The sequence below is a fragment of the Zingiber officinale genome, chromosome 2B (genome assembly GCF_018446385.1).
Source record: "Zingiber officinale cultivar Zhangliang chromosome 2B, Zo_v1.1, whole genome shotgun sequence".
Taxonomy (NCBI): Eukaryota; Viridiplantae; Streptophyta; class Magnoliopsida; order Zingiberales; family Zingiberaceae; genus Zingiber; species Zingiber officinale.
Window position 1 is genome coordinate 112,619,949 of NC_055989.1, and position 23,851 is coordinate 112,643,799.

The window sequence follows — 23,851 nt, forward strand, 5'->3', positions numbered from 1 at the left end:
TCCTTCTTCGAAACGAAAAACGCCAATGATCCGCTAGTAAGGACGGGGGATCCTCGTTGGCGGAAGGTCAACGGTACGTGGAGGTCAAAGGTCAAGAGATTCAACCCTGAGACCCGACCGACCAGACGAAGCAGGCTAATGACTGGACGCAGCATGCCGACCGGCCGTGAATCCCCCCGCCGAATGAAAGACAACCTGACTAAGGGTCGGGTTTCCGATGCTCAAGGTAAGAAGGTTTCAAGGCCGAGCGGGCTGTCCGTTCGGCCGGGGCACAAGGCAACAGAGACAGGCAAGAGCAATCTCATCCGAGCATACGACCGGGAGTCCTCCCGGTCGGACCGATACCTATAACCGGCGACAGAAGTGACACGCCTGCCAAGCGGCCGAACCGCTCGGCCCGGGAATAGACAAGGAATGCAAGAGGACAAAGGAGACAGGAAATAACATCATCCTCGAGACATCTGCCGCCGACAAGCAGCAGAGTTGGCGGCCGAGCCGTACACAGGATCATACGGTGGAAGCTTCCACCGTCACATTCGGGATATGCTCGGACGATTGCGGAATGGCGTCAGAGGTACTTTTCTGACACGGGCTCGTTAAGGTATGTTTGGGGAAGTGTGCACGCATTGAGAAGCGTGCCCGCGCCTCCCCGGGGTCCTATATAAGGACCCCCAGACGTCGACGAAGGTATGCACGATCTCTTACTGTAGCCACAGTTATGCTGCCTCTCTCATTCCTCATTGTCTGACTTGAGCGTCGGAGAGCCGTCGTCGGGAAACCCCTCCCGGCTTGGCTTCTTTGCAGGTTCGCCGGAGATCTACACCAACAGCCGGAGACAACGAAGCGTGCCACGTCCCCAACGTCCGTCGACTCAGCGCCCGGACAGGATCAAATTGGCGCCGTCTGTGGGAACACACTTGAATCCGAGCCAAGAAGATGGAAGAAGCTGGACGTCAACTTCTGGTAACGCTCTCTCCTGAGGAACTCGAAGCACTCATCCAGGCGCGAGCAGCAAAAATTGTGGAGCAGCAGCAGAAAGCTCAGGCCGAGCGGGCAGCGCAGCAGGCGACATCAGCCTCGGGGGGCCGAGCACTACCCGAAGACAGGCAGGAGCAGCTCTTAATATGGGGGCAAAATAAGGGACCGACTGACACCCAGATGGGGGCGCCGCCCACCCCGATACCTTTCCATCGGGCTTTGTTCCAGACGCCCTCGGAGGTAGTGCAAGCTAATCAAGACAAGGGATCTTCATCAAACGAAGCACCCGTCCGGGACGTCAGAAAAGGAAAGGCGCCCCGAACGAACGCGTCACCCGAGCGGATCAACCGACAGTTTTCAGATGTCATCCTACGTGATCCACTGCCGAAGCATTATGTGCCCCCTGCGATCGGGGAATATAATGGGACAACCGACCCAGACGATCATCTGGATAAGTTCGACAGCACTGTCACTCTGCATCAGTACACAGATGGTGTGAAGTGCCGAGTGTTCCTCACCACCCTTTCGGGATCGGCGCATCGGTGGTTTTGGAGGCTGTCGGACGGATCTATCACCAGCTTCAAGGAATTCCGAACGGCATTCCTCCACCATTTTGCGAGCAGCAGGCGCCACCAAAAGACTAGTGTCAATCTGTTCGCCATCAAGCAAGGCGCGAGGGAGCCACTCTGAGCTTACATCCAACGCTTCAATCAGGTGGTTATGGACATTCCAACGGTCACCTCGGAAACAATGATGAATGCGTTCACGCAAGGGCTCGTGGACGGTGACTTCTTCCGCTCGCTCATCCGGAAGCCGCCCCGAGACTACGACCATATGTTGCATAAGGCCAACGAATACATCAATGTGGAGGAAGCCCAGGCGGCGAGAAGAAAGGAAGCCCAGACGGACCAACTAGCTTCCGTCGAGCGGAAGCAGCCCGTCAGTCACCAGCCACCCAGGGGACCGCGAGCCGAAGTCGCCCGTCCTCATCAGCACACTCGGTCGCACGCCGTCCAACAAGTCGCGGCTGATCGACCCAAGCCCAAGGGGAAGGTATGGACCCCAATGTTTTGTTCGCTCCATCAGTCAGCTACTCACAACACCCGCGACTGTCGGAGCCTCCCCCCCCATCGCTCATCCCGTGCCAAGGAGCTACCGCCGCCGATCACCTTCACCAGACCGGCGACATCGACAACGGAGCCCCGTTCAAAGGATAGAAAGGAGATCCCCCGAGCGGCAGCATTGTCAGCAGCCCAGAGCCCACCATCGGGCGTCACATGAACGACCTCGACCATCCGCTTGGGAGGAGGAGAATAGGGTCAATGCATCCAGAGGCGAGATCAACATCATCACCGGAGGCCCGACCGGGGGAGACTCCAATAGAGCCAGAAAGGCACATGCAAGGTAGCTGAGGATACACGCGGACGGCTGCAGCCAGGAGAGGGCGAGCGAACCCGAGATCAGCTTCGGGCCTAGGGACCTCGAGGGGGTCGAAGTCTCACACGATGATGCCCTGATCATTCGAGCGGTAATAGCCAACTATACTATTCACTGCATTTTTATTGACACAGGCAGCTCGGTCAACATAATATTCAAGAAGGCCTTCGACCAACTTCAAATCGACCAAGCTGAGCTACTGCCAATGACAACCCCTCTCTACGGGTTCACTGGGAATGAAGTCCTGCCGGTTGGCCAGGTCCGGCTGGATATTTCGTTGGGAGAGGAGCCGCTCAGAAGGACAAGGACCACCAGCTTCATCGTGGTTGATGCTCCTTCTGCGTACAACGTTATCTTGGGGCGACCGACTCTTAACGAGTTCCGGGCGGTCGTCTCTACCTTCTGCCAGAAGATCAAGTTCCCGGTGGAAGATCAAGTAGGGGAGGTACGGGGAGACCAGTTGGCAGCTCGAAGATGCTATGTGGAGATGGTCCGAGCCGAAGCCAAGTCCGCTCGGAAAGTGCCGCGAGTCGAGGTAAATGCTATAACTGAGAAACCACCTTCTTTGGTTTACGAAGAAAAGGAGGAGGTGCAGATTGACTCTTCCCGACCGGAGGCCACCACCTTCATAGCGTCCGACCTGGAGGAGAAGCAGAAGGAAAAGCTGATCAAATGCCTAAAGCGAAACTGCGACGTCTTCGCTTGGTTGACCCATGAGCTGCCAGGGGTCTCGCCAAGCGTAGCGCAGTATGAGCTTCACGTCAAGCCAGACGCTCGGCCGGTGAAGCAAAGGAAGAGGGACTTCAGCGTGGAGCAGAATGTAATTATTCGAGCGGAGATAGGGAAGTTTCTGGAGGCCGGACACATAAGGGAAGTACAATTCCCGAGTTGGCTCGCAAATGTGGTCCTGGTCTCCAAGCCGGGCAACAAGTGGAGAGTCTGCATCAATTTCCGAGACTTAAACAAAGCGTGCCCGAAGGACTTCTACCCCTATCCCGGATCCATCAACTGGTAGACTCCACGGCCGGGTGCGAGTTGATATGCATGCTGGATGCCGCTGCCCGAGAAGACCAGGAAAAGGTCAGCTTCGTCACGGCGGACGACACCTACTGCTACAATGTAATGCCGTTCGGGCTGAAGAATGCAGGAGCTACCTACCAGCGTCTGATGAACAAGGTATTCAGGGAGCAGATCGGAGGTAACTTGGAAGTGTATGTGGATGACATACTTATCAAGTCCTTCCAGACGGCCGATCTCTATGCGGATATGGAGGAGACCTTCCAAACATTAAGAAGATACGGAGTCAAGCTTAACCCTCAGAAGTGCCTGTTCGGAGCAAAAGGCGGGCACTTCCTGGGTTACATCGTGACCGAGCGGGGCATAGAGGCGAACCCCAGCAAGATAAAGGCATTGCAAGACATGCTGCCTCCCACAAATCTACGAGAGGTACAGCGTCTCACCGGTCGGATAACGGCGCTATCAAGGTTTATCTCTAAGACCGCCGACCGGAGCCTGCCGTTCTCCAAGATTCTGCGTAGAGCTACCAAGTTTCAATGGGACGAGGAGTGCGATCGGGCCTTCGAGGAACTGAAGACTTACCTGAATTCCTTACCCGTGTTAGCAAAATCGGCCGTAGGTGAGCCACTCCGCATTTATTTATCTTCAACTGAGCATGCTGTGGGCTCAGCATTAGTAAGACTGAATGGAGAAGAACAGTTTGTGTACTTTTTAAGCCATTATCTTAAAGGATGTTGAGTCTCGCTACACCGGTCTCGAGAAGTTGGCTTTTGCCTTGGTCCTTGCCGCTCGGAGGTTGCGCCCTTACTTTTTGGCGCACACCATTATTGTGATGACGAATAGCCCGCTGGGAAGGGTACTCCTGAACCCTGAAGCATCCGGATGACTCATCAAGTGGACGACGGAGCTGAGCGAATTTGACATCCAATACCAACCCCGCTCGGCGATCAAAGCACAGTCCTTGGCAGATTTCGTGACTGAGGTACGAAAGCCCGAGCCCGAAGCTACATGGAAAATATATGTGGACGGATCGTCCACTCGGCTCGGAAGCGGAATTGGGATCCTGCTACTTTCGCCTCAGGGAGAGCGGATGCATTTGTCCGTCCGGTTGGACTATCGAGCAACAAATAATGAGGTAGAGTACGAAGCCCTCATAGCCGGACTGCAGGCCGCACGACATGTTGGAGCCAATCGGGTGGTGATCCACTCAGATTCCCAACTAGCTGCTCAACAACTCATGGGTGCTTTCGAGATAAACAATGCAAGACTCAGGTTGTACGCGGAGGCCTTTGAAAAACTCAAGACCAGCTTCACCGAGGTGGCGGTTCAGAAGATACCCCGAGCGGAGAACCAAGCGACAGATGAGTTAGCCAAGCTCACAAGCTCGATATCGCCGGTCGTCATCCAGCAACCAATCGAGCAAGTATCCTTGGTAGCGCACGTAGACCGGATGGAAGGCCTCACATTCCCGAGCGATTGGAGAACAGCCATCATGGAGTTTCTGCGCTCAGGTGCCACGCCGTCCGATCGGGAGGAATCCCAGCTACTGAGGAGGAGAGCCGGCCGGTTCACGCTCATCGGAGACCAGCTTTATAAAAAAGCGTTCTCCCAACCTCTACTGAAGTGTGTCAGTTCGAAAGACGCCGAGTACATTCTCCAGGAGGTGCATCAAGGATCTTGCGGAGGTCATCCGGGCGGATGGTCCTTGGCTAGGAAGATCCTGCTGGCCGGATACTTCTGGCCGACTCTACATGAGGACGCCGCTTGGACCGTCGCAACATGCCTCTCTTGTCAGAAGTACCACAGTTATTCTCATAGGCCGACGGAGGAAATGAAAGTGTCCACAGTGTCCTACCCGTTCGACTAGTGGGGCATGGACATCATGGGACCTTTCCCTATGGTGACCAGACAACGGAAGTTCCTATTGGTGGCAGTTGATTACTTCTCCAAATGGGTGGAGGCTGAGCCATTGGCCAAGATAACCGAGCAGATGGTCAAGAAATTCATCTGACAACACATTATCTGTCGATTCGGCATTCCGCGTCGGCTCATGTCGGACAACGGGCGATAGTTTGTCGAAAAGCAGCTCGAGAAATGGTGCAAGGGATATGGCATTGAGCAGCACATCACGTCTGTGGTGTATCCCCAAAGTAATGGTCAAGCCGAAGTAGCCAACCGGGAGATCCTCCGAATTATTCAAGCTCGACTTGACCACATGGGAGGAAGCTGGGTGGACGAGCTGCCCGGAGTCCTATGGGCCATCCGCACGACCCCTAAGGAGGGAACGGGAGTAACACCGTTCCACCTAGTGTATGGAGGCGAGGCGGTCGTCCCAGTCGAAGTCGGTATAGAGTTCGTCCGGATCCAGAACTACGACGAGGATAATTCCGAACGGATGCAGCTAGAATTGGACTTGATCGATGAGGAGCGAGCCAAAGCGTCCGTCCGGCTGATGGCCTACCGGCAAAGAATGAAGTAGAACTACAACCGCCGCGTGATTCCCCGAGCATTCCAGGTGGGTGACTTGGTCTGGAAGAAAGTAAAGTCGGTCGGGGACGTAGGCAAGCTGGAGGCTCCCTGGGCAGGACCCTTCAAAGTCGTCGAGAAGCTCCGATCGGGAGCCTACTACTTTGAGGATGAGGATGGACGGCGGCTAGAGAGACCATGGAGCGCAAACCACCTTCAGCTCTATCGGGCCGGATGAAAGGTGCGCCGATGTAATATATTTCATGAATATTCCGTTCGGATGTATCTTTTGGCTGCAGGAATGAAAGTTATAAGAACAAAACAAGGGCATGAGCATTCTGCGCCCAGCGGGTAGCTGTCTGAAGGCATGGCGAAGACCCCGTGCCATTCAGCCGGGCGTATATTATCCGAGCCACGGGCTTGATGTCGAAGACCCCGTGCCGTTCGGCCGGACGTATATTATCCGAGCCATGGGCTCGATGTCGAAGACCCCGTGCCGTTCAGCCGGGCGTATATTATGCAAGCCATGGGCTCGATGTTGAAGACCGTCGAGCAGCGACGTTAAATCTTAGAGTTGAACCGGCGACTATAAACCCTCTGGTCTGATGACCGTCAAGCAGCGACGTTAAATCTTAGAGTCAAACCGGCGACTATAAGCCCTCCAGCCTGAAGACCGTCGAGCAGCGACGTTAAATCTTAGAGTCGAACCGGCGACTATAAACCCTCCGGTCTGAAGACCGTCGAGTAGTGACGTTAAATCTTAGAGTCGAACCGGCGACTATAAACTCTCCGGCCTGAAGACCATCGAGCAGCGACGTTAAATCTTAGAGTCGAACCGGCGACTATAAACACTCCGGCTTGAAGACCGTCGAGCGGCGACGTTAAATTCTAGAGTCGGACTGGCGACTATAAACCCCCCAGATGAGACAGCGTCGCGGTGAAGCACTTCAGTGAGATACTAGCAGAAAGTCATGAAAAATGGAAAGTCGTTTAACCGATCGGCGAAGTGAAGAAAAACACTAAGCAAAAAGATCATGGAAATCCCAGGAAGTGGGAGGTCGGTTAACCGATCGGCAAATTTGAGAAACTCCCTGCGGGAAAAAGGTTGAGAGACCGGTCGACACAGTTAAAGGACACTCGAAATGAAAAGCTAACGTAGCAAGAGTGGGCATTCATTTAAAGATAGCATTTAAAAGTCACAGATGACACATTGAAATTAAAGTCTAGCTTATCGGTAGAATTACAGAAGATACTTCATTCAAGGTAGTTGAAAATGTGTTTTGGGATGGTAGTGAGAAGCGCCGCGTGCTCTGTCGCAGGGATGACCACAGACTCGGGGAGCTGACCCTTGGACTTCAGATAATCCGCCGTGGCGGTGATGGCCAACTCGAAGGCGATGACCAGCCGGTCGCACACCTTCTCCACGAACTCCGCCGAGCGGATGTAGCTTTGCCTCAAGGCGGCGACGCGGCCCGGCTCCGCCTCTTGGTACTCCTTGAAGGCAGCACGGGAAGCATCGAGAGCCCCCTGCAGGTCCTTCAAATTGTCCTTCAGCTTGGTCACCTCCTCCGAGCGGCCTTTCTACTCCCCTTCTAGCAGCTCGGCCAGCTCATTCACACGCTGTTGCAGAGCTCGGGCTTCCACATTCTTCTTTTCCAGATCAGCTACGGCGGTGTTCTTCCGAGTGGTGGCCAGATCAATCTTGCGGTCATAGGATTTGACCTTTTTGTCTAGCTGGTCCAACATGTAAGCCTGGTCGGCTGTCTTCTTCCTCTCGGCCTCTAACAGATCCTTGGTTTTGTCGAGCTCCTTCTGCAACTCAGCATAAGAAGGGCCTCGGGAAGACGATGGCCCGCCCTGACTCTTTAGCCTCTTCAGCTCGTCCTCCACCATCGCCAAGCGGTTGGAGACAGCAATCTCTTCCACCCATCGCTGATGTACACTGAAAGGTTAAGAAGGTGATCGGGAAAACTACATAAAGAAGAAGTAAACCTTACCCCTGTGGACTGCTGCATATGGCTGTCAGCCAGCTTGTCGAGCGGTATCATGGCCACACGGGCCCGAGCATCTGCCCACATCTCGGCGAGGGGCCCCTTCATAGTGATCATATGCTCGGGGGCCGTAGGCCAATCGGACTCGGCCATGAATGCCTCGGTAGGTAGGTGCAGAGTGGCCCTAATAGTGCGGCGCCGGCCCGGAGTCGTCTGAGCGGACGCCAAAGGATCAAATGCCGGGCTGGAGAATGTAGACAAAATGCCCGAGCGGAGGGCTCGGCGCGGTGCAGGAGGAAGGGAGGTAACCGACACCGCTTTGATGGGGGCCGCCGCCGCATCCAGCTGAGAGGGAGTCCGGTCGGAGGATAGAGCTTCGACCGATGGTGCTTTGCCGCGTTGAGAGGCGGTGCCCGTCCGCTCGAACGCTTGCACGGCGGAGGTTGCCGAACGGAGGGACTTCTCAACTCGCCGTCTTTTCCTGTCGAGCGGGAGCTCATCCTCCGGTTCGGAATCTTCCTCCCGAACGGACGGTTCTTTGCTGCCAGTTACACCGCCAGCCGCATCCATAGGCGACGCCTGAGCGGCCGACTCTCCTGCTTGCGCTTCACTCTCTTCCTCATGAGATCCGACCGGAGCAATGCCAAGTTGTTCCATTTCCTTGGCCGCTGCTGCTTCGAGCGCGGCCGCTTTCTTCTCCAAAATTCTGAACAGCACTGACTCCATTACGATATTCGCTGCAAAGAAAAGAGAAGGAAATTAGTTAGAACTCAAGGCAAATGTACAAGTGAAGTTCTTACCAAAGCTGCTCGGGAGGGGGGTCCGGCTCGGACTCAAACCAAATATGTACATCACTCCTTCAGGTAGGAGCTTGTTGATGTCGAGCTTTAGACCGACTAGCAGATTCGCTGCTTGAAGATAGTCCGGTCGGGTCTTATATTTCTTCAGCTCGGGAGAGATGGGCGGTCCGACCTGCCATTTCGTACGGAAGGGGAGCTGCACGGGAACACGAAGGTAGAAAAAGTTCTCCTTCCAGTGTTTGTTGGAAGAAGGCAACTTATCAAAAAAGACTAAGTCGGGCCGAGCTTGAAACAGATAAGTGCCCGGCTCTGACTGCTTGGGGTAATAAAAATAATAGAAGACCTCCGGGCGGAGGGGAATGTTGTGTACCTTAAATAAGACCACAACCCCGCACAGGAGACGAAAGGTGTTGGGAACCAGTTGGGCGAGCGGAATGTCAAAAAAGTTACAAACTTCGACAATGAAGGGGTGGAGGGGAAACCGCAGACCGGCTACGAATTGGTCACGAAAAAGACAAAAGGCGCCGCTCGGCGGTTTGTGCGGCCGAGCGGAAGGTGAAGGTAAAATTAGCTCAAAGTCGGAAGGGATATCGAAAGCGTTAAACAGGCTCTCGGCATCGCGCCGATCTAACCGCGACTCCATGGTGGTATACCATGGGCCGAGAGCCGGATCCGTAGGCTGAGAGGAACTTGCCATCGCCAGAGCAATGGAAGAAGCAGAAATCAAAAGGGAAAGCAAATGCGCAAGCGAAAAAAAGGAGAAAAACATTAACCAAAGGGCGAAACACAGCCGAGAACGTGAAGAAAACACAGGGATGAAAGGAGGAAAGGAGGAAAGGAGGAAGAACCTTACAAAGGAGGTGAGGATCGAAGGAAGAAGGCGGAGAATCGTCGGAGAAGGGAAAATCGGAGTCGCCGGAACGCTGAAGCACCGAGGGAGGCTGCGGGACACGCGAAGGCAAGGGTGCAGCGGAAGAAGAAGGTGAAGGCTTTATAAGGTCGGGCCCGATCGGCCTCGACCGTCGGATGCAGGTCACAGGAACCGAGGCCCACATCGGGTCGTTCATTTCAAACCGCCGATGTCCCCTCGGACACGTCGCCGAGCCGTACGATGACGCCAGCGGAGGCACCACGTGGCACCATGCCACAGGGGCGCATTTAATGAGCGCCATTACGGCGCGCAGCGCGCGTGCGCTCGGTCTTAATGGAGAGGATTTGCAAGAATTACGAGGAGATCCGAAGGGCGTTAGCGTTGACCGTCACCAGCAGCAGTAAGAAGCCGAACGGCCGTGAGGAGGAACATTCCAGAGAGTGGGAAAGCGGTGTCACTTCGGCCGACCGGCAGTCCAGTCAGTCGGACTTAGCGCCTCCTTCGACTAGACTTGAAGGGGAGGCATGTGATCTGGTGGTAAGGACGGGGGATCCTCGTTGGCGGAAGGTCAATGGTACGTGGAGGTCAAAGGTCAAGAGATTCAACCTCGAGACTCGACCGACCGGACGAAGCAGGCCGATGACCGGACGCAGCATGCCGACCGGCCGTGAATCCCCCCGCCGAATGAAAGACAACCCGACTAAGGGTCGGGTTTCCGATGCTCAAGGTAAGAAGGTTTCAAGGCCGAGCGGGTTGTCCGTTCGGCCGGGGCACAAGGCAACAGAGACAGGCAAGAGCAATCTCATCCGAGCATACGACCGGGAGTCCTCCCGGTCGGACCGATACCTATAACCGGCGACAGAAGTGACACGCCTGCCGAGCGGCCGAACCGCTCGGCCCGGGAACAGATAGGGAATGCAAGAGGACAAAGGAGACAGGGAATAATATCATCCTCGAGACATCTGCCGCTGACAAGCAGCAGAGTTGGCGACCGAGCCGTACACAGGATCATACGGTGGAAGCTTCCACCGTCACATCTGGGATATGCTCGGACGATTGCGGAATGACGTCAGAGGTACTTTTCTGACACGAGCTCATTAAGGTATGTTTGGGGAAGCGTGCACACATCGAGAAGCGTGCCCGCGCCTCCCCGGGGTCCTATATAAGGACCCCCAGACGTCGACGAAGGTATGTGCGATCTCTTACTGTAGCCACAGTTAAGCTGCCTCTCTCATTCCTCATTGTCTGACTTGAGCGTCGGAGGGCCGTCGCAGGGAAACCCCTCCCGGCTCGGCTTCTTTGCAGGTTCGCCGGAGATCTACACCAACAGCCGGAGACAGCGGAGCGTGCCACGTCCCCAGCGTCCGTCGACTTAGCGCTCTGACAGGATCAGCCAAGTTTATTAAGGATAGTGAGAGTAATTAAATTAGGGAAGTATCTTTTGAGGAAAGCATTGATGATCCTCCTGTGGTCACTACTAGTACAATCAATAGTGGTATGATTACCATACCGCACATTATGAGTATCATACATCCAATGAGTGTAGTGAACTAAGATATTTCCATGGCATCTCCAATGCAATTGAAAGAACCTGTCACTTAAATTGAAGTGTTATCTCATATTGATGAGCAAACACCTCAACCACATTAAACACAAGTGTCTTTAAGGCGATCCACAAGGGAACGGAGAACTACAAATTCTCGTGATTATGTTTATCTCCAAGAGCATGATTTTGACATAGGGTTGGAAGGTGATCCTACATCTTTCTAAGAAGTCAAACAATGCTCTAACCCTGAAAGGTGGATTAACACCATGCAAGAAGAGTTGAAGTCTATGGCAGACAATAACATTTGTGAACTTATCGAATTGCCTGAAGGAAAGAATCCTGTTGGTTGTAAATGAATATTTAAAATCAAGCAGGATTCAAGGAGCAATGTCAAAAAGTATAAGTCTCGTCTTGTTGCCAAGGGATTCACTTAGAAAGAAAGTGATTACAAGGAGACTTTCTCACCTGTGTCGACGAAAGACTCCTTTAAGGTACTTATGGCACTTGTAACTCATTATGATTTAGAGCTACATCAAATGGGCGTAAAGACTACATTCCTCAATAGAGATATAGAAGAGTCTATATATATGGTACAACCAGAGAACTTTGAGTCTAAAGACTCAAAGCACCTAGTATGTAGATTAAAGAAGTCTATTTATGATTTAAAGTAAGTGTCCCGTCAGTGGTACCAGAAATTTGATCAAGTGGTTATCTCATTTGGATTTAAAGAGAACCCCGTTGATCAGTACATATATGCCAACTTTAGTGGGAGCAAGTTTGTTATACTTGTTTTGTATATGGACGATATATTGCTTGTGAGCAATAATAAGGGTATGCTGCATCAAGCCAAGTCATTTCTATCTGGTAATTTTGAAATGAAAGATCTTGATGTCCTTTGTTTTAGGCATACAGATCTATCGTGATCATTTAAGAGATATTCTTGGACTTTCATAATAGACCTATATTAAAAGGGTACTTATAAGGTTTGATATGCATAACTGTATACCTGGTGACATATATACTTGTGTCAAGAGATGACAAGTTCAGCTTGCAGTAGTATCTACGGCTTGAACTTGAAATAAAGGAGATGAAACAATTTCCATATGCGTCAATAGTGGGAAGTCTCATGTATGCATAAGTTTGTACTTGACCAGATATAGCATTTATAGTGAGGATGTTAGGAAGATATGTAAGCAACCCAGGACCATCACACTGGAAAGTGGTAAAGAGAGTGATGCGGTATTTGTAAAAAACTAAAGGGTATATGCTCACGTATCGGAGATTAGATCATCTGGAGGTGATTGGATATTCAGACTTCGATTTTGCTAGATCTTGGATAGCAGGAGATCTACTTTGGGCTATATTTTTATACTTGTTGGAGGGGCTATATCTTTGAAGAACATCAAGCAAACGCTAGTAGCCACTTCTACTATGGAGATAGAGTTGGTAGCATGCTATGAAACATCCAATTACGGGATTTGATTGCGGAACTTCATCACATCATTATAGATCGTTGATGACATTGACAGACCATTGAGGATCTACTATGATAATAAAGTCACGGAACTTTATGCCAAGAACAACCATAGTTCGTCGAAGTTTAAGCACATCGACATTAAGTTTCTAGATATTAAAGAAAGAGTTTAGAGTTATCAGATTATGGTAGAGCACATCAGTACAAATTCCATGTTGGCCGATCCATTCACCAAAGGCTTGGTGCCTAAGATATTTCATGCACATGTTATAGATATGAAAGTCCTTATGGAAGAAGAACTCATCTAGTAGGAGTCTGTATTTATTGCTCTATGTTAATTAATAAAGACAAACATTTATTTTGATTATTGTACATACTTAAAGTTTAAAATATTAATGAGAATTTATATGTTTGTTTGGCACTCTGACTATAATATCATTATTTACTATTACTGTTTAGCATTTGGTATTTGTAAATAAGATATAGATTTCTTTTGGAATCATACAGTTTGGATCATGATTTGCTATTGCAGTTTAGTATAAAATATTTTACAAATATGATCTGACCTTTTTTGAGATCATCTTAGGACCAGTTGAAAAATTGACATGTACTAATCATATTTCATGTAATTTTCACTCTACACATCTACATCTTGATCTATATCATTAATGATATTGGTATTATGATTACTGTTGGGGGCTTATTACGATTATATATAGTAGTTATGTTCTCTAGTCATATACTAATGAAGTTAATGGATCAGATTGTTTACAGGGGTATTTGTACCCATAAAGTTTGATATCAACTAAAGTTTTACTTGTATTTCATATACAACTCACAAGTAGCCTAAGTGGGAGATGGTTGGTTATTATCGCTAATTAGTGGGCTTAATTATAAGTTATGTATATGAGTACAAATCGAACTTATTAAAGTGATCTAACTTAAGTTTATTAGGTTTGGTTGTTGAATGTAGACTTTGTATGTGTAGAACCTATAGTCCCACATCTATTATTATCTATATACTGATAATAGATGTTCACTATATATAGAGACCTATAGTCCCATATCTATTATTATTTATGTGTTGATAATAGATGTTCACTATATATAGGTTAGTCTCCAAAGATTTAGGGAAGAATCTTGACATAGTTTCTGGTTTCCCATTGATAAGAAGTTTTATAGCACAGTTATTCCCTAAGTCTCTTGGAAGATCCTTCCCGTTTACTTCCGTTTCTTATTTCTCAGGGTCTTCTAGACGACGCTAAAGGACAAATACATAGTTCTTCAATCAAGTTCTTTGTCATTATATTTATGTATTTATTTTTCTTATGCTATGTTTAATTGATGAAACTAGATCTTCTTGTTCTTGTATTTCCTATATGTGAGTTCTTTATATTTTAGAATTCATGCGTTTTAGATTTTTACCAGAACTATCACTAGGTCCTATCCTTGTTTTGTTATAGAAATATTATGTTTTAGCCCAAATATATAATTATACGATGAAGACACAATGTAGCAAGTGGTCACAATTAGCATCAAGTAGCAATTATAAATATACTTGATGATGCATTAAGGGATCAAAATTGGCATGGTGCATCGCATCTCGTAGCAACAAGCCCCTTTCATGCAAAACATCAAATTAAAATATCTTTTTTCAACTCAATTTTTTTTTTGTCTAAAATTTAAAATATTAATTGAATGCTCATTAGATGATTTTTTTTTTTTTTTTTTTGTAATATATACGTTTTGGTAATGAATAGGGTTGTAAACGAATCTAATCCAAACTAAACTGTGTTATTTAAACTTATTTGATAAGGTAATAGATCTAAATTAAGTTGAATTTTAAATGAATTAAGGTGACGTTTGGTATGAATTCATCCTTAAATTTTATGTTTAGTTGATGAGAATGAGAATAAGATTTTGAAATAAAATCTAAAAACTTAGGTATTGATGAAATCCATCTCATTCCTTGGGTTTCACCATATTTAAAAACTTAGATATCATCTGATCCTGTCTGGAAGCTGAGAAAACGAACCTGCCGGTGTGACGTGTCTGGAAGGTTGACCGCATCCTCATGACCCGGTCGATGAGCTGTCCGCTATGTTGACCAGATCGTCAGAAGTCCTCCTCCGGTCAACTGTACCTGTATCCAGCGACCGGGTTCCTCCGGTCTCTGGTACCTCGGTGCTCGAGGCGAATCCCACAAATGCATAAATATCCGGACAATAATAGAATATTGAAATAAATGCAAAGAAGGTACGAGAACGTACCCTGGCCCAGGGGGCGCCCTCGGATGGGTGGAGGAGCTGATCGAGTCACGGTCACTTGGAATAGTGAAGGCATCTGAGCCGACTAAAAAGGAGGTTCGGAGGTGGCGACATGGAGCCTAACACTGCAGGGCTCCGAGAGGTGAGATACAACCGGAATACAACGGCGACACGGTCGGCATATAACATCGGCTCGCAGGCCGGGATATAACATACAGTCACGACTCAAAGGCCGGTCAATAGCAACAACTCACAACACCCATAGTGTTACAAAGAACCAAGCACCACGGCTCGATGGACGAATACATCACGGACGGCTGCCGGAGATGCCACAGTGGATCCAATCTATGCCTCAAATGATGGACAAGACGACTATAAGGCCGTCGGAGTCAGCTGTAAGGCTGCCAGGAGAGGTGGCAGCAGCTGGAGAAGCGGCAGTGGCCGCTGTACAGCGCCAGACGCGGGAAGAGGTGGCTGTCGGTGGCTGTGACGGCTTCTGGATGCGGCGACGATGGCCGTGGGAGGCTGAGGTGGTTGCTAGCGGATGCTCCGGCCGCTGGAGATGGCGCCGAGCGCTGGAGGCGGCGCCGACCGCTGCTGTAGGCAGCGGTGGTGGCTGCTAAACCCGGTGAGCCACAAGTGCCACAAGTCGCCCCATGTGGCTGCACGAAGAAGAGGAGAACTTCCCCCTCCCTACTCGCGGTAGCTATAGCGAGAGGAGGAGAAGGAGAGGCGGAGGTCCGGTCTCTTGGCGGCGTCAGCCGGCGAGGAGGCCGGAGGCAGTGCTGACTGCGGGTGGCGGTGATAGAGGAGCGTTCCTCCTTCCTCTCTGCGGCGGCGGAAAAGATCACGAACCCGCGCCCCCTCCTTCACCTCTCTGTGAACAGTGCTTATAAGCACTACAATCCCTAAAGCCTTCAACATCCCCAATTACCCAAATGCCCTTTGACCTCCCATTAATTCCTCCCATGCCACATTCATATCCGGAACATCATCTAAATTATTTTTGACGAAAATATCCTTAATATATTTATTCAATTTTTCTTTCATATCACTTTCTCTCTCTTTGTTTTCTCTCATCATACTTTTCTCTCTTCATTTTCTCCCATCAAACTTTCTCTCTTCTCATCCTCTCTTATCATGCTTTTCTCTATCATCATACTTTCTCTCTTCTCAATCTCTCCCATCACACTCTCTCTTCATTGTCTCTCATCAAACTTTCTCTCTTATCATGCTTTATCTCTCATCATACTTTCTCTCTCCTCAATCTCTTACATCACACTCTCTTTTCTTATTTTCTCTCATCACACTTTTCCTCTCTTCATTCTCTCCCATCACATTTTCTCTATCATCATACTTTCTCTTTCCTTATTCTCTCTCATTACACTTTCTCTCTCCTTAATTTCTCTGATCATACTTTTCTCTCCTCATTTTCTCTTATCACACTTTCTCTCTCCTAATTTTCTCTCATCACACGTTCTCTATCTTTTTCTCTTACATTCAACTTTCTTTCACATATAATTTTTTCTCTTATTATCCTCTAAAGATAAAAAAAAAATTGATTCATTCTGATAGAGAATATTCAACTAACTAAATATTATTTTTAAGAGTGATATTTATGTTCATACTTATTCTCATTCCACAATATTAATATTTTTATTCCTATTCTAATTCTTAGGAAAGAACCAAACGCTATTTAAGTTCTGATTCATTTTAATAATTTTTTTTATAAGTTTGATGAGGAAAATCTAGGAAGCACGGCTGAATCACATCTCATATTGACTAATCTCTCAGTCTATAAAATTTTTTTATCGGCCACCAGATAAATTAAGAATCATAAGAAAATTTATTCATTAATTCATTAAAATTGAGACTTAATCGCCTAACAAACTTAGAAGGTACCCTATACCATTGCCAACACTATATATGTGATTTATTTATCAAACTTAATTAACACCTTAGCTTCATTAATTACATTTAGGAAGTAGAGCATCCATTGCATGGCTTCATCTCGGCGGCACATCTCTAGGAAATAGTAGAAGGCTAACTACGACATTTCGACGCCATCCAAACTATCGTCGAACAGCCACGACTCGAACAGGATGATGGGCGTTGGCTTAAGCTGGCAGATCCCGCTCCCCCACTCCACCTCCGGGCAAACACCCTTCTCCGCTGCCGGCGATGGCGATGGCGAGGCGGAGGCGTCGGAAGTACTGCTCCCTCTGCTGCTGTGATCCTGCGGCGCCACCGCAGTCGCCTCCATCGCCAGCGCCTCGCACAGGGCCTTCTTGGCCTTGTGGAGGTCCGTCTGCAGGCAGCGCTCCCACTGCCCCCTCCCCTCGCCGCCCTCCGCCTCCCTCGGCCTCTTGCTCTTCTTCAGGTTGGTGTTCCAGTGGTTCTTAATGTCGTTGTCCGTCCTCTCCGGAAGGTACGAAGCTATCGCCGCCCACCTATTCCCCAACAGAGCTTGGAGATGCACTATGACCTTGTCCTCCTGTTCGGTGAAATTGCCTCGCTTGATTCCAGGCCTCAGATAGTTCGTCCACCGCAGCCTGCAGCTCTTGCTGCACCTCATCAACCCTAAATATACAACCACACCAATCAGCACCGTACAATTATAAACTCTAATCAAGCAAGAATTTAATTAAGCTAGCTAGCTCGTAGTTTAATAATTTAATCTACCAGAGTTGGCAGGCACCGATCTCCAGTTTCCAGGGCCATGTTCTTGGACGTAGGCGAAGAGGATCAGATCCTCCTCCGGAGTCCAAGGACCCTTTTTGACGCCGACAATATTATCAAAATCCAGCGATGATCTGTTCATGTCGTCGTCGCTTGATCGATCTTCTACAACCTTAATTAGGAAAGAAAGAAAGAAAGCAAGAAAGAAAGATATATATAGCAGAGGAGCGGATGATCAGCTACGCAGTAGTGGTGCATCGATCGAATTAATGTGAGTGCAAGTGCAAGAGAATCAAAGCACGGGAGTTGGTTGCATTTAAGGACGTGTTCCCTCGACATGACAGGATTAATGATATGTACCGGCGAGTTTCGTGATATTTGCTTTAATATTAGACTCCAATTAGTTTCATTCTGATAATAATTCTGACGACAACGATATGATTATTAAGGACAATCTTACATGTAAATTGTACTTCATGGATCCAGTGAATATATATGTAAAGCAAACAAGAAAAGAAAATACATAAAGATAATGATTGAAAAATAAATCAATAAATGTTTAACAGTTCCTTTCTTTCACAATTATTTTATACTCCCACTAGACTACATAAAAAGATAATGATTAAAAAATAAATCAATAAGTATCTGATTTGATTTTAAAAAAAAAACACTTCAGCTTGTTCTATCTTCTAATTTGACCGAGTTAAGTTCCCTTTAAAATATTTAATTATATTAAAATTATCTTGTACTAAATTAATATGTTGGTTATCTTAATATAGCATAGCTAACTAGGTTCATTAGGGTTGATCTAGTCTACAACCATGTTTAGCTAACTAGTCATGCTTGCAAAACGATTTATTCTTTTGATCCATCAATTTTGTTAGATAAGTCAAACCTTTACTTGGTCAGCTTAATTAACTGAGGCCAACTAGGTCAACAACCCTAACTCATCATGGTCCAACTGATCAAAATAATTTCCATCCATTTGGTTGACTTAGCAAACTGCTATATTTACTACACTCTAATTTCGTTCTAGTTTGACAGGAAAAGTAGAAAAGTCTTTGGTGAGAGAAGATATGAGGGAAGGGAATTAAGTATCGCAAAAAAGAAGAAGATAAATCCACTGTACACGATTGAGTGGGCCAGAACAATTTATTTGTGAATAATTTTTATAATTGAAATTATGATACTTTGATAAGGATATATTATTATTGGTCACTATAATATCTTGATACTTTTATATGCTAATTGAATTGATGGCGTTTTTATAACTTTTTAATGGCATTGTAATAGTTAGCTGATAACATCTAAATAAAAGAAAATGGACAAAAATTAAAAATATGCACCTTCTTATCATTTTCATTAAAAGACCATTTTTTTTTTTAAAAAAAAAATCAAAATAGCACCTCAATATATTTTTATCTGAAAAAAATATCATTATTCTAGTGTTGTTGGAGGAGCTACAATGTGTAGCAATTACATGGGGTCTAGTACAACTTGTACCAGTTATTTATGAAATATTTTTATATCAAAATATTATTTATCAACTTAATCAAGATTACTCAACTTGATAAAAATTATTTTTAAATTATTTAACAATTAATATTAATACTATAACATAGTGGTTACAACATTGTAGTTATGACATAACTGTTACATGTTATAGCACTTATACAATATAGTTGGTATAATAGTTTTAAAATAATTTTGATTAATTATTGAACCAATTTTAATTAAGTTTGAATGATTTTTATCAAATTGATAAAGAATATTTTGATATAAAATTATTATTTATATATATAGTTGTTTCTGCTCAAGACGCTTTGGGATGACTCGTCGGTGAGTAGGCTTAGACCTTGACCTCGGTTTGATAAGAAGAAGAGGATCACCCCCTTCAAGAATATCTACAAACAAAGATGTCTGGAAGTGACTTGGCGTTTATGTTGATGCGGTTAGCACTAACGATTTAACCCAGGTTTTGATGAATGACAAATAGGTTAAGTTAGGTTTATTGTTGATCTAACACTCTGATCGAGTGTGCAGGATAAGTCCAGACAGGTCGACGGGCTGACCGGATGTCTGGCACAAAGCCCAGCTAGGTCGACGGGCTGACCAGATAGCTGGCACGAAGTCCAAGCGGGTCGACGGGCTGACCGGACGCTTAGCAAGAAGTCCAGCTAGGTCAACGGGCTGACCGGATAGCTGGCGAGAAGTCCAGACGGGTCGAAGGGCTGACCGGACGTCTGGCAGGTAAGTAAGGTAAGTCACTGGAGGGGAGTGACTGCGAGGACGCGTTCCCAGGAAGGGAACATTAAGCGTCAATCGGGCTTAGATCCATTTCGGATATCTAAGTCGAGATCGTGACTAGATTCCGATCTCGGAAAGACGGAATCTAAGTCATACTTTTTCTGTCAATTCATTGTGCTAACAATCTGTGTTGCAGGGTATATTTTGCCTCGGACTAACATTGTTTTGCAGGAGAAGAAATCTCTGGAAAAAGGTGGTCCGGGCGCTCGGAGGGGATCCGGGCGCCCGGAGGCAACTTTTATCCTCTACGTCGCCTCACCACGTGGAGCATCCTGACTGGACTTGCCACGTTGCACCAGGGCGCCCGGAAGGGATCCAGGCGCCCGGAGCAGCATATAAAAGAAGCCCCAGGGGTGGAGCCTCAATATCATCTCAGAATTCCCAGATTGCTTTGCTGCTTTGCTGCTCTGTGCTCCAGCGACGCTAACAAAGCTCCGACAACGCGCCCTTGCTCTTTAAGCTTTCATTTATGTCGGTATAGCTTTGTGTTTTGTTTCATTAGCATTTCTTGCACTTTTTTTTGTAATCACATTCAAATTGCTAGTGATTGCCCAACGAAAGTGGTCAAGGACCACGGGCCTTCGAGTAGGAGTCGTCACAGGCTCCGAACGAAGTAAAATCAATTGTGTTCATTTACTTTTCCGCTGCGTACTTTTACACTCGAGTTTTCGAATCGATATTCACCCCCCTCTATCGAACGATCACGGTCCTACAAGTGGTATCAGAGCAGGTACCACTCTGATTTGATGCAACCACCAATCAGACAGGGGGTGAAAAATTAATCTTTTATTTCGATTTTCAGTTTCACGTTTAATTTCAAATTGGTAATTTACCTGTTTTGAATTTTTTTTCGTTGCAATTAAATTTAAATTGGTGCAACACCAATTTAGATACTTCTATTATTTTTCTTCTTCCGCACTACTAATCCAAGCCCAAGTCTTGGGATTTTTGTTTTTCTTTTCTTTCTTCTGTGCGCAGGACTAAAATGTCTCAGACAGAAGGATTCAGCACAGTACGACCTCCACTCTTCAACGGGGACGACTTTCCGTACTGGAAGAAGCGCATGGAGGCTTATCTCAAAACAGACTTCGACCAGTGGATGAGCGTTACGAGACCCTATAAAATTCTAGTGGACAACTCCGGGAATATACTGGATCCTGAAGACTGGACAGCAGATTTGAAGAAAAAGGCGTCAACAGAAAATAAAGCGATCAACACTCTACAGTGCGGATTAACAAGAGAAGAACTAAACAGAGTCGGTCCACACAAAAACGCTAAAGAGCTGTGGGACAAATTGATCGAGCTGCACAAGGGAACGAGCGACGCCAAGGTAACAAAACGAGACCTGCTTTTAAATAAAATTCTTAATATAAAAATGCAGGAAGGTGAAACGGCGAATCAGCTCCACGCGAGGATCAAGGACATCTTCAACGGGCTTCATGCGATAGGCCACCAGATGGAAAATAGAGACTTAATAAGGTACGCATTAAATGCTTTTCCACGAAATAGTTTGTGGGCATCAATCGTAGATGCCTACAAAATTTCTAAAAATCTCTCTAAGTTAAAATTAGACGAACTTTTTTGTGAATTAGAATTACATGAGCAAACTAATGCTGGAGCCGAGAAAGGTATAGCTTTATTTGTAGGTTCCTCCAAAGAAAAGAAGAGCAAGCCTGAATATGAAGAAGATTCCGACCAAGACTCCGAAGACGAAGAACACCTGGTGAACTTGGTAAGAAAAATGTTCACCAGGAGAAAAAGGAGCTTCAGCAAAAAGGACCTTCAAAAGATCAGTTCTCCCTCAGAACAAAAGAACGTGACTTGCTTCGGCTGCAATAAAAAGGGACACTACAAGAACGAATGCCCAAAACTGAAGTTTGACAAACCGAAGTCAAAGAAGACCCTCAAAGTAACGTGGGACGACTCCTCGGACGAATCGGAGGAAGAAGAGCAGAAACATCAGAGCCACCTCGCACTGATGGCCCGCGAAGCTGAAACAGAAGACGAGTTGGAAGATGAAGACGGGTCTGAACCCGAAACAAGCCACGAGTCCGTACTCATTTCCGAAGGCCCGAATGAGGTATATTTTAATTTAAACAATTTTTTTTAGAATTATTTCCTGTTTAAATAGTAAATTAATTAAAATAGAAAATGGAAACAAATCACTTCTTGAGGAAAACCAAAACCTCAAGGAACAAATCAAAAATTCAAATCTAACTCAAGATCTAACACTTGAGGAGGAGAATTTATCATTAAAAAATGATATTAACAATTTAAAAGAAATGCTAGAAAAATTTACAACAAGATCAAAAAATCTTGACTTAATCCTGAACAATCAAAAGGCATGTTATAATAAAACCGGACTCGGATATAAGTCGAACTCAAATAAAACCTTTAAGTCATTTATAACTCAATACAAATCAACTAATCAAGCTTGGGTTCCAAAAGCGTGTCTGACCACGCAAGTAGGACTTAATCAATATTATATACCTAAAGAAAAAGTATATTATATAAACCCGATTAAACCAAATAAAAAACCAAAATACAAACCTAAATCGAAAAATTCAAAATTTAAAACTCAACAAAATTTAAACTATCACCAAGTTAATTATAACTATAAAAGAAACAGACACAAACCTAAAACGAAAATTTAAATTAAAAGTCAATAATTCAGGGGGAGGCTCCAGAATAGCTGGCACCTCTAAAATTAACTAACCCGCCAGGGTAATTAGGATTAGTTAAAAAGAGACCAAGTTTAACTTGAATCATGGTACTGGTGAAGTTTTTGGATGATAGTACGTTAGGGAAGCTTGGGCATCGCATGTCTAGAAAGATATGGTTTCGATCTGGTGCATTTGGCCAAGTGGAACTGACCGAAGCTACCCTTAAATGAATCCTAACCAGTTAGACCAAGATTTAGTACTAAGCTCCGTGGGTAGGACTATTCGGAAAACCTCGAAAGGTTGGTTATTACTAATGACGTCCATGTGACTCACCAAGCTTAGAGGTTTATCCGAAGATTGCCTATTTGTGGAGACCAAAGCTAAATCTGAATCTAGCACAAGTTAAACCAAAACTCCATAATTAAAAATCCAATTTCATCTCACAAAATCATAGGATTCCCTGATTGACAATATAGATCGGGTGAGATGAATAAGACTTAAATTTGTTTAATTAAAAATTAATTTCAAAATTTCAATTTTAAACTTAAAAATTAATTTCAAAATTTTAATTTTAAACTTAAAAATTAATTTCAAAATTTTAATTTTAAACTTAAAAATTAATTTCAAAATTTCAATTTTAAACTTAAAAATTAATTTTAAAATTTCAAACTTAAAAATTAATTTCAAAATTTTAATTTTAAACTTAAAAATTAATTTCAAAATTTTAATTTTAAACTTAAAAATTAATTTCAAAATTTCAAATTTAAAAAAAAATTAATTTCAAAATTTCAAACTTAAAAAATTAATTTCAAAATTTCAAACTTAAAAAAAAATTAATTTCAAAATTTCAAACTTAAAAAAAATTAATTTCAAATTTTCAAACTTAAAAAAAAAAAAATTAATTTCAAAATTTCAAACTTAAAAATTAATTTCAAAATTTTAATTTTAAACTTAAAAATTAATTTCAAAATTTCAAACCTAAAAAAAAAATTAATTTTAAAATTAAAATTTAATTTCAAAATTTTAATTTTAAACTTAAAAATTAATTTCAAAATTTTAATTTTAAACTTAAAATTATCTTAAATAATGCCTGCTCAAAAGTAAAAAAACTAACTTTAAATCCTACTTACTGTAGGAAACCAAGTGGATTTTGGACAGTGGTTGCTCCAAACATATGACTGGAGATCACACCAAGTTCACTCAACTCACTTACAAAAGCTTAGGAACAGTTGCCTTTGGAAACAACGGCAAACTCAAGGTAATTGGTATAGGTAATATTGAATTAAAAATATACTTTATAATTACAAATGTTTTACTTGTTGAAAATTTTAAATATAATCTTCTGAGTATAAGTC

At 45.3% G+C, this 23,851-nt stretch overlaps 1 protein-coding gene across 1 annotated transcript; it reads right to left on the reverse strand.

The window, feature by feature from the left end:
• Positions 1-16,722: 16,722 nt before the first annotated feature.
• Positions 16,723-17,805, reverse strand: LOC122049436 (myb-related protein 306-like). The gene is made up of 2 exons (XM_042610818.1): positions 17,530-17,805; positions 16,723-17,427 (listed from the first exon to the last, which is right to left on the reverse strand). The coding sequence occupies exons 1-2, from the start codon at positions 17,666-17,668 to the stop codon at positions 16,895-16,897; spliced, it is 672 nt and encodes a 223-aa protein (XP_042466752.1). The 5' UTR covers positions 17,669-17,805; the 3' UTR covers positions 16,723-16,894.
• Positions 17,806-23,851: the final 6,046 nt, after the last annotated feature.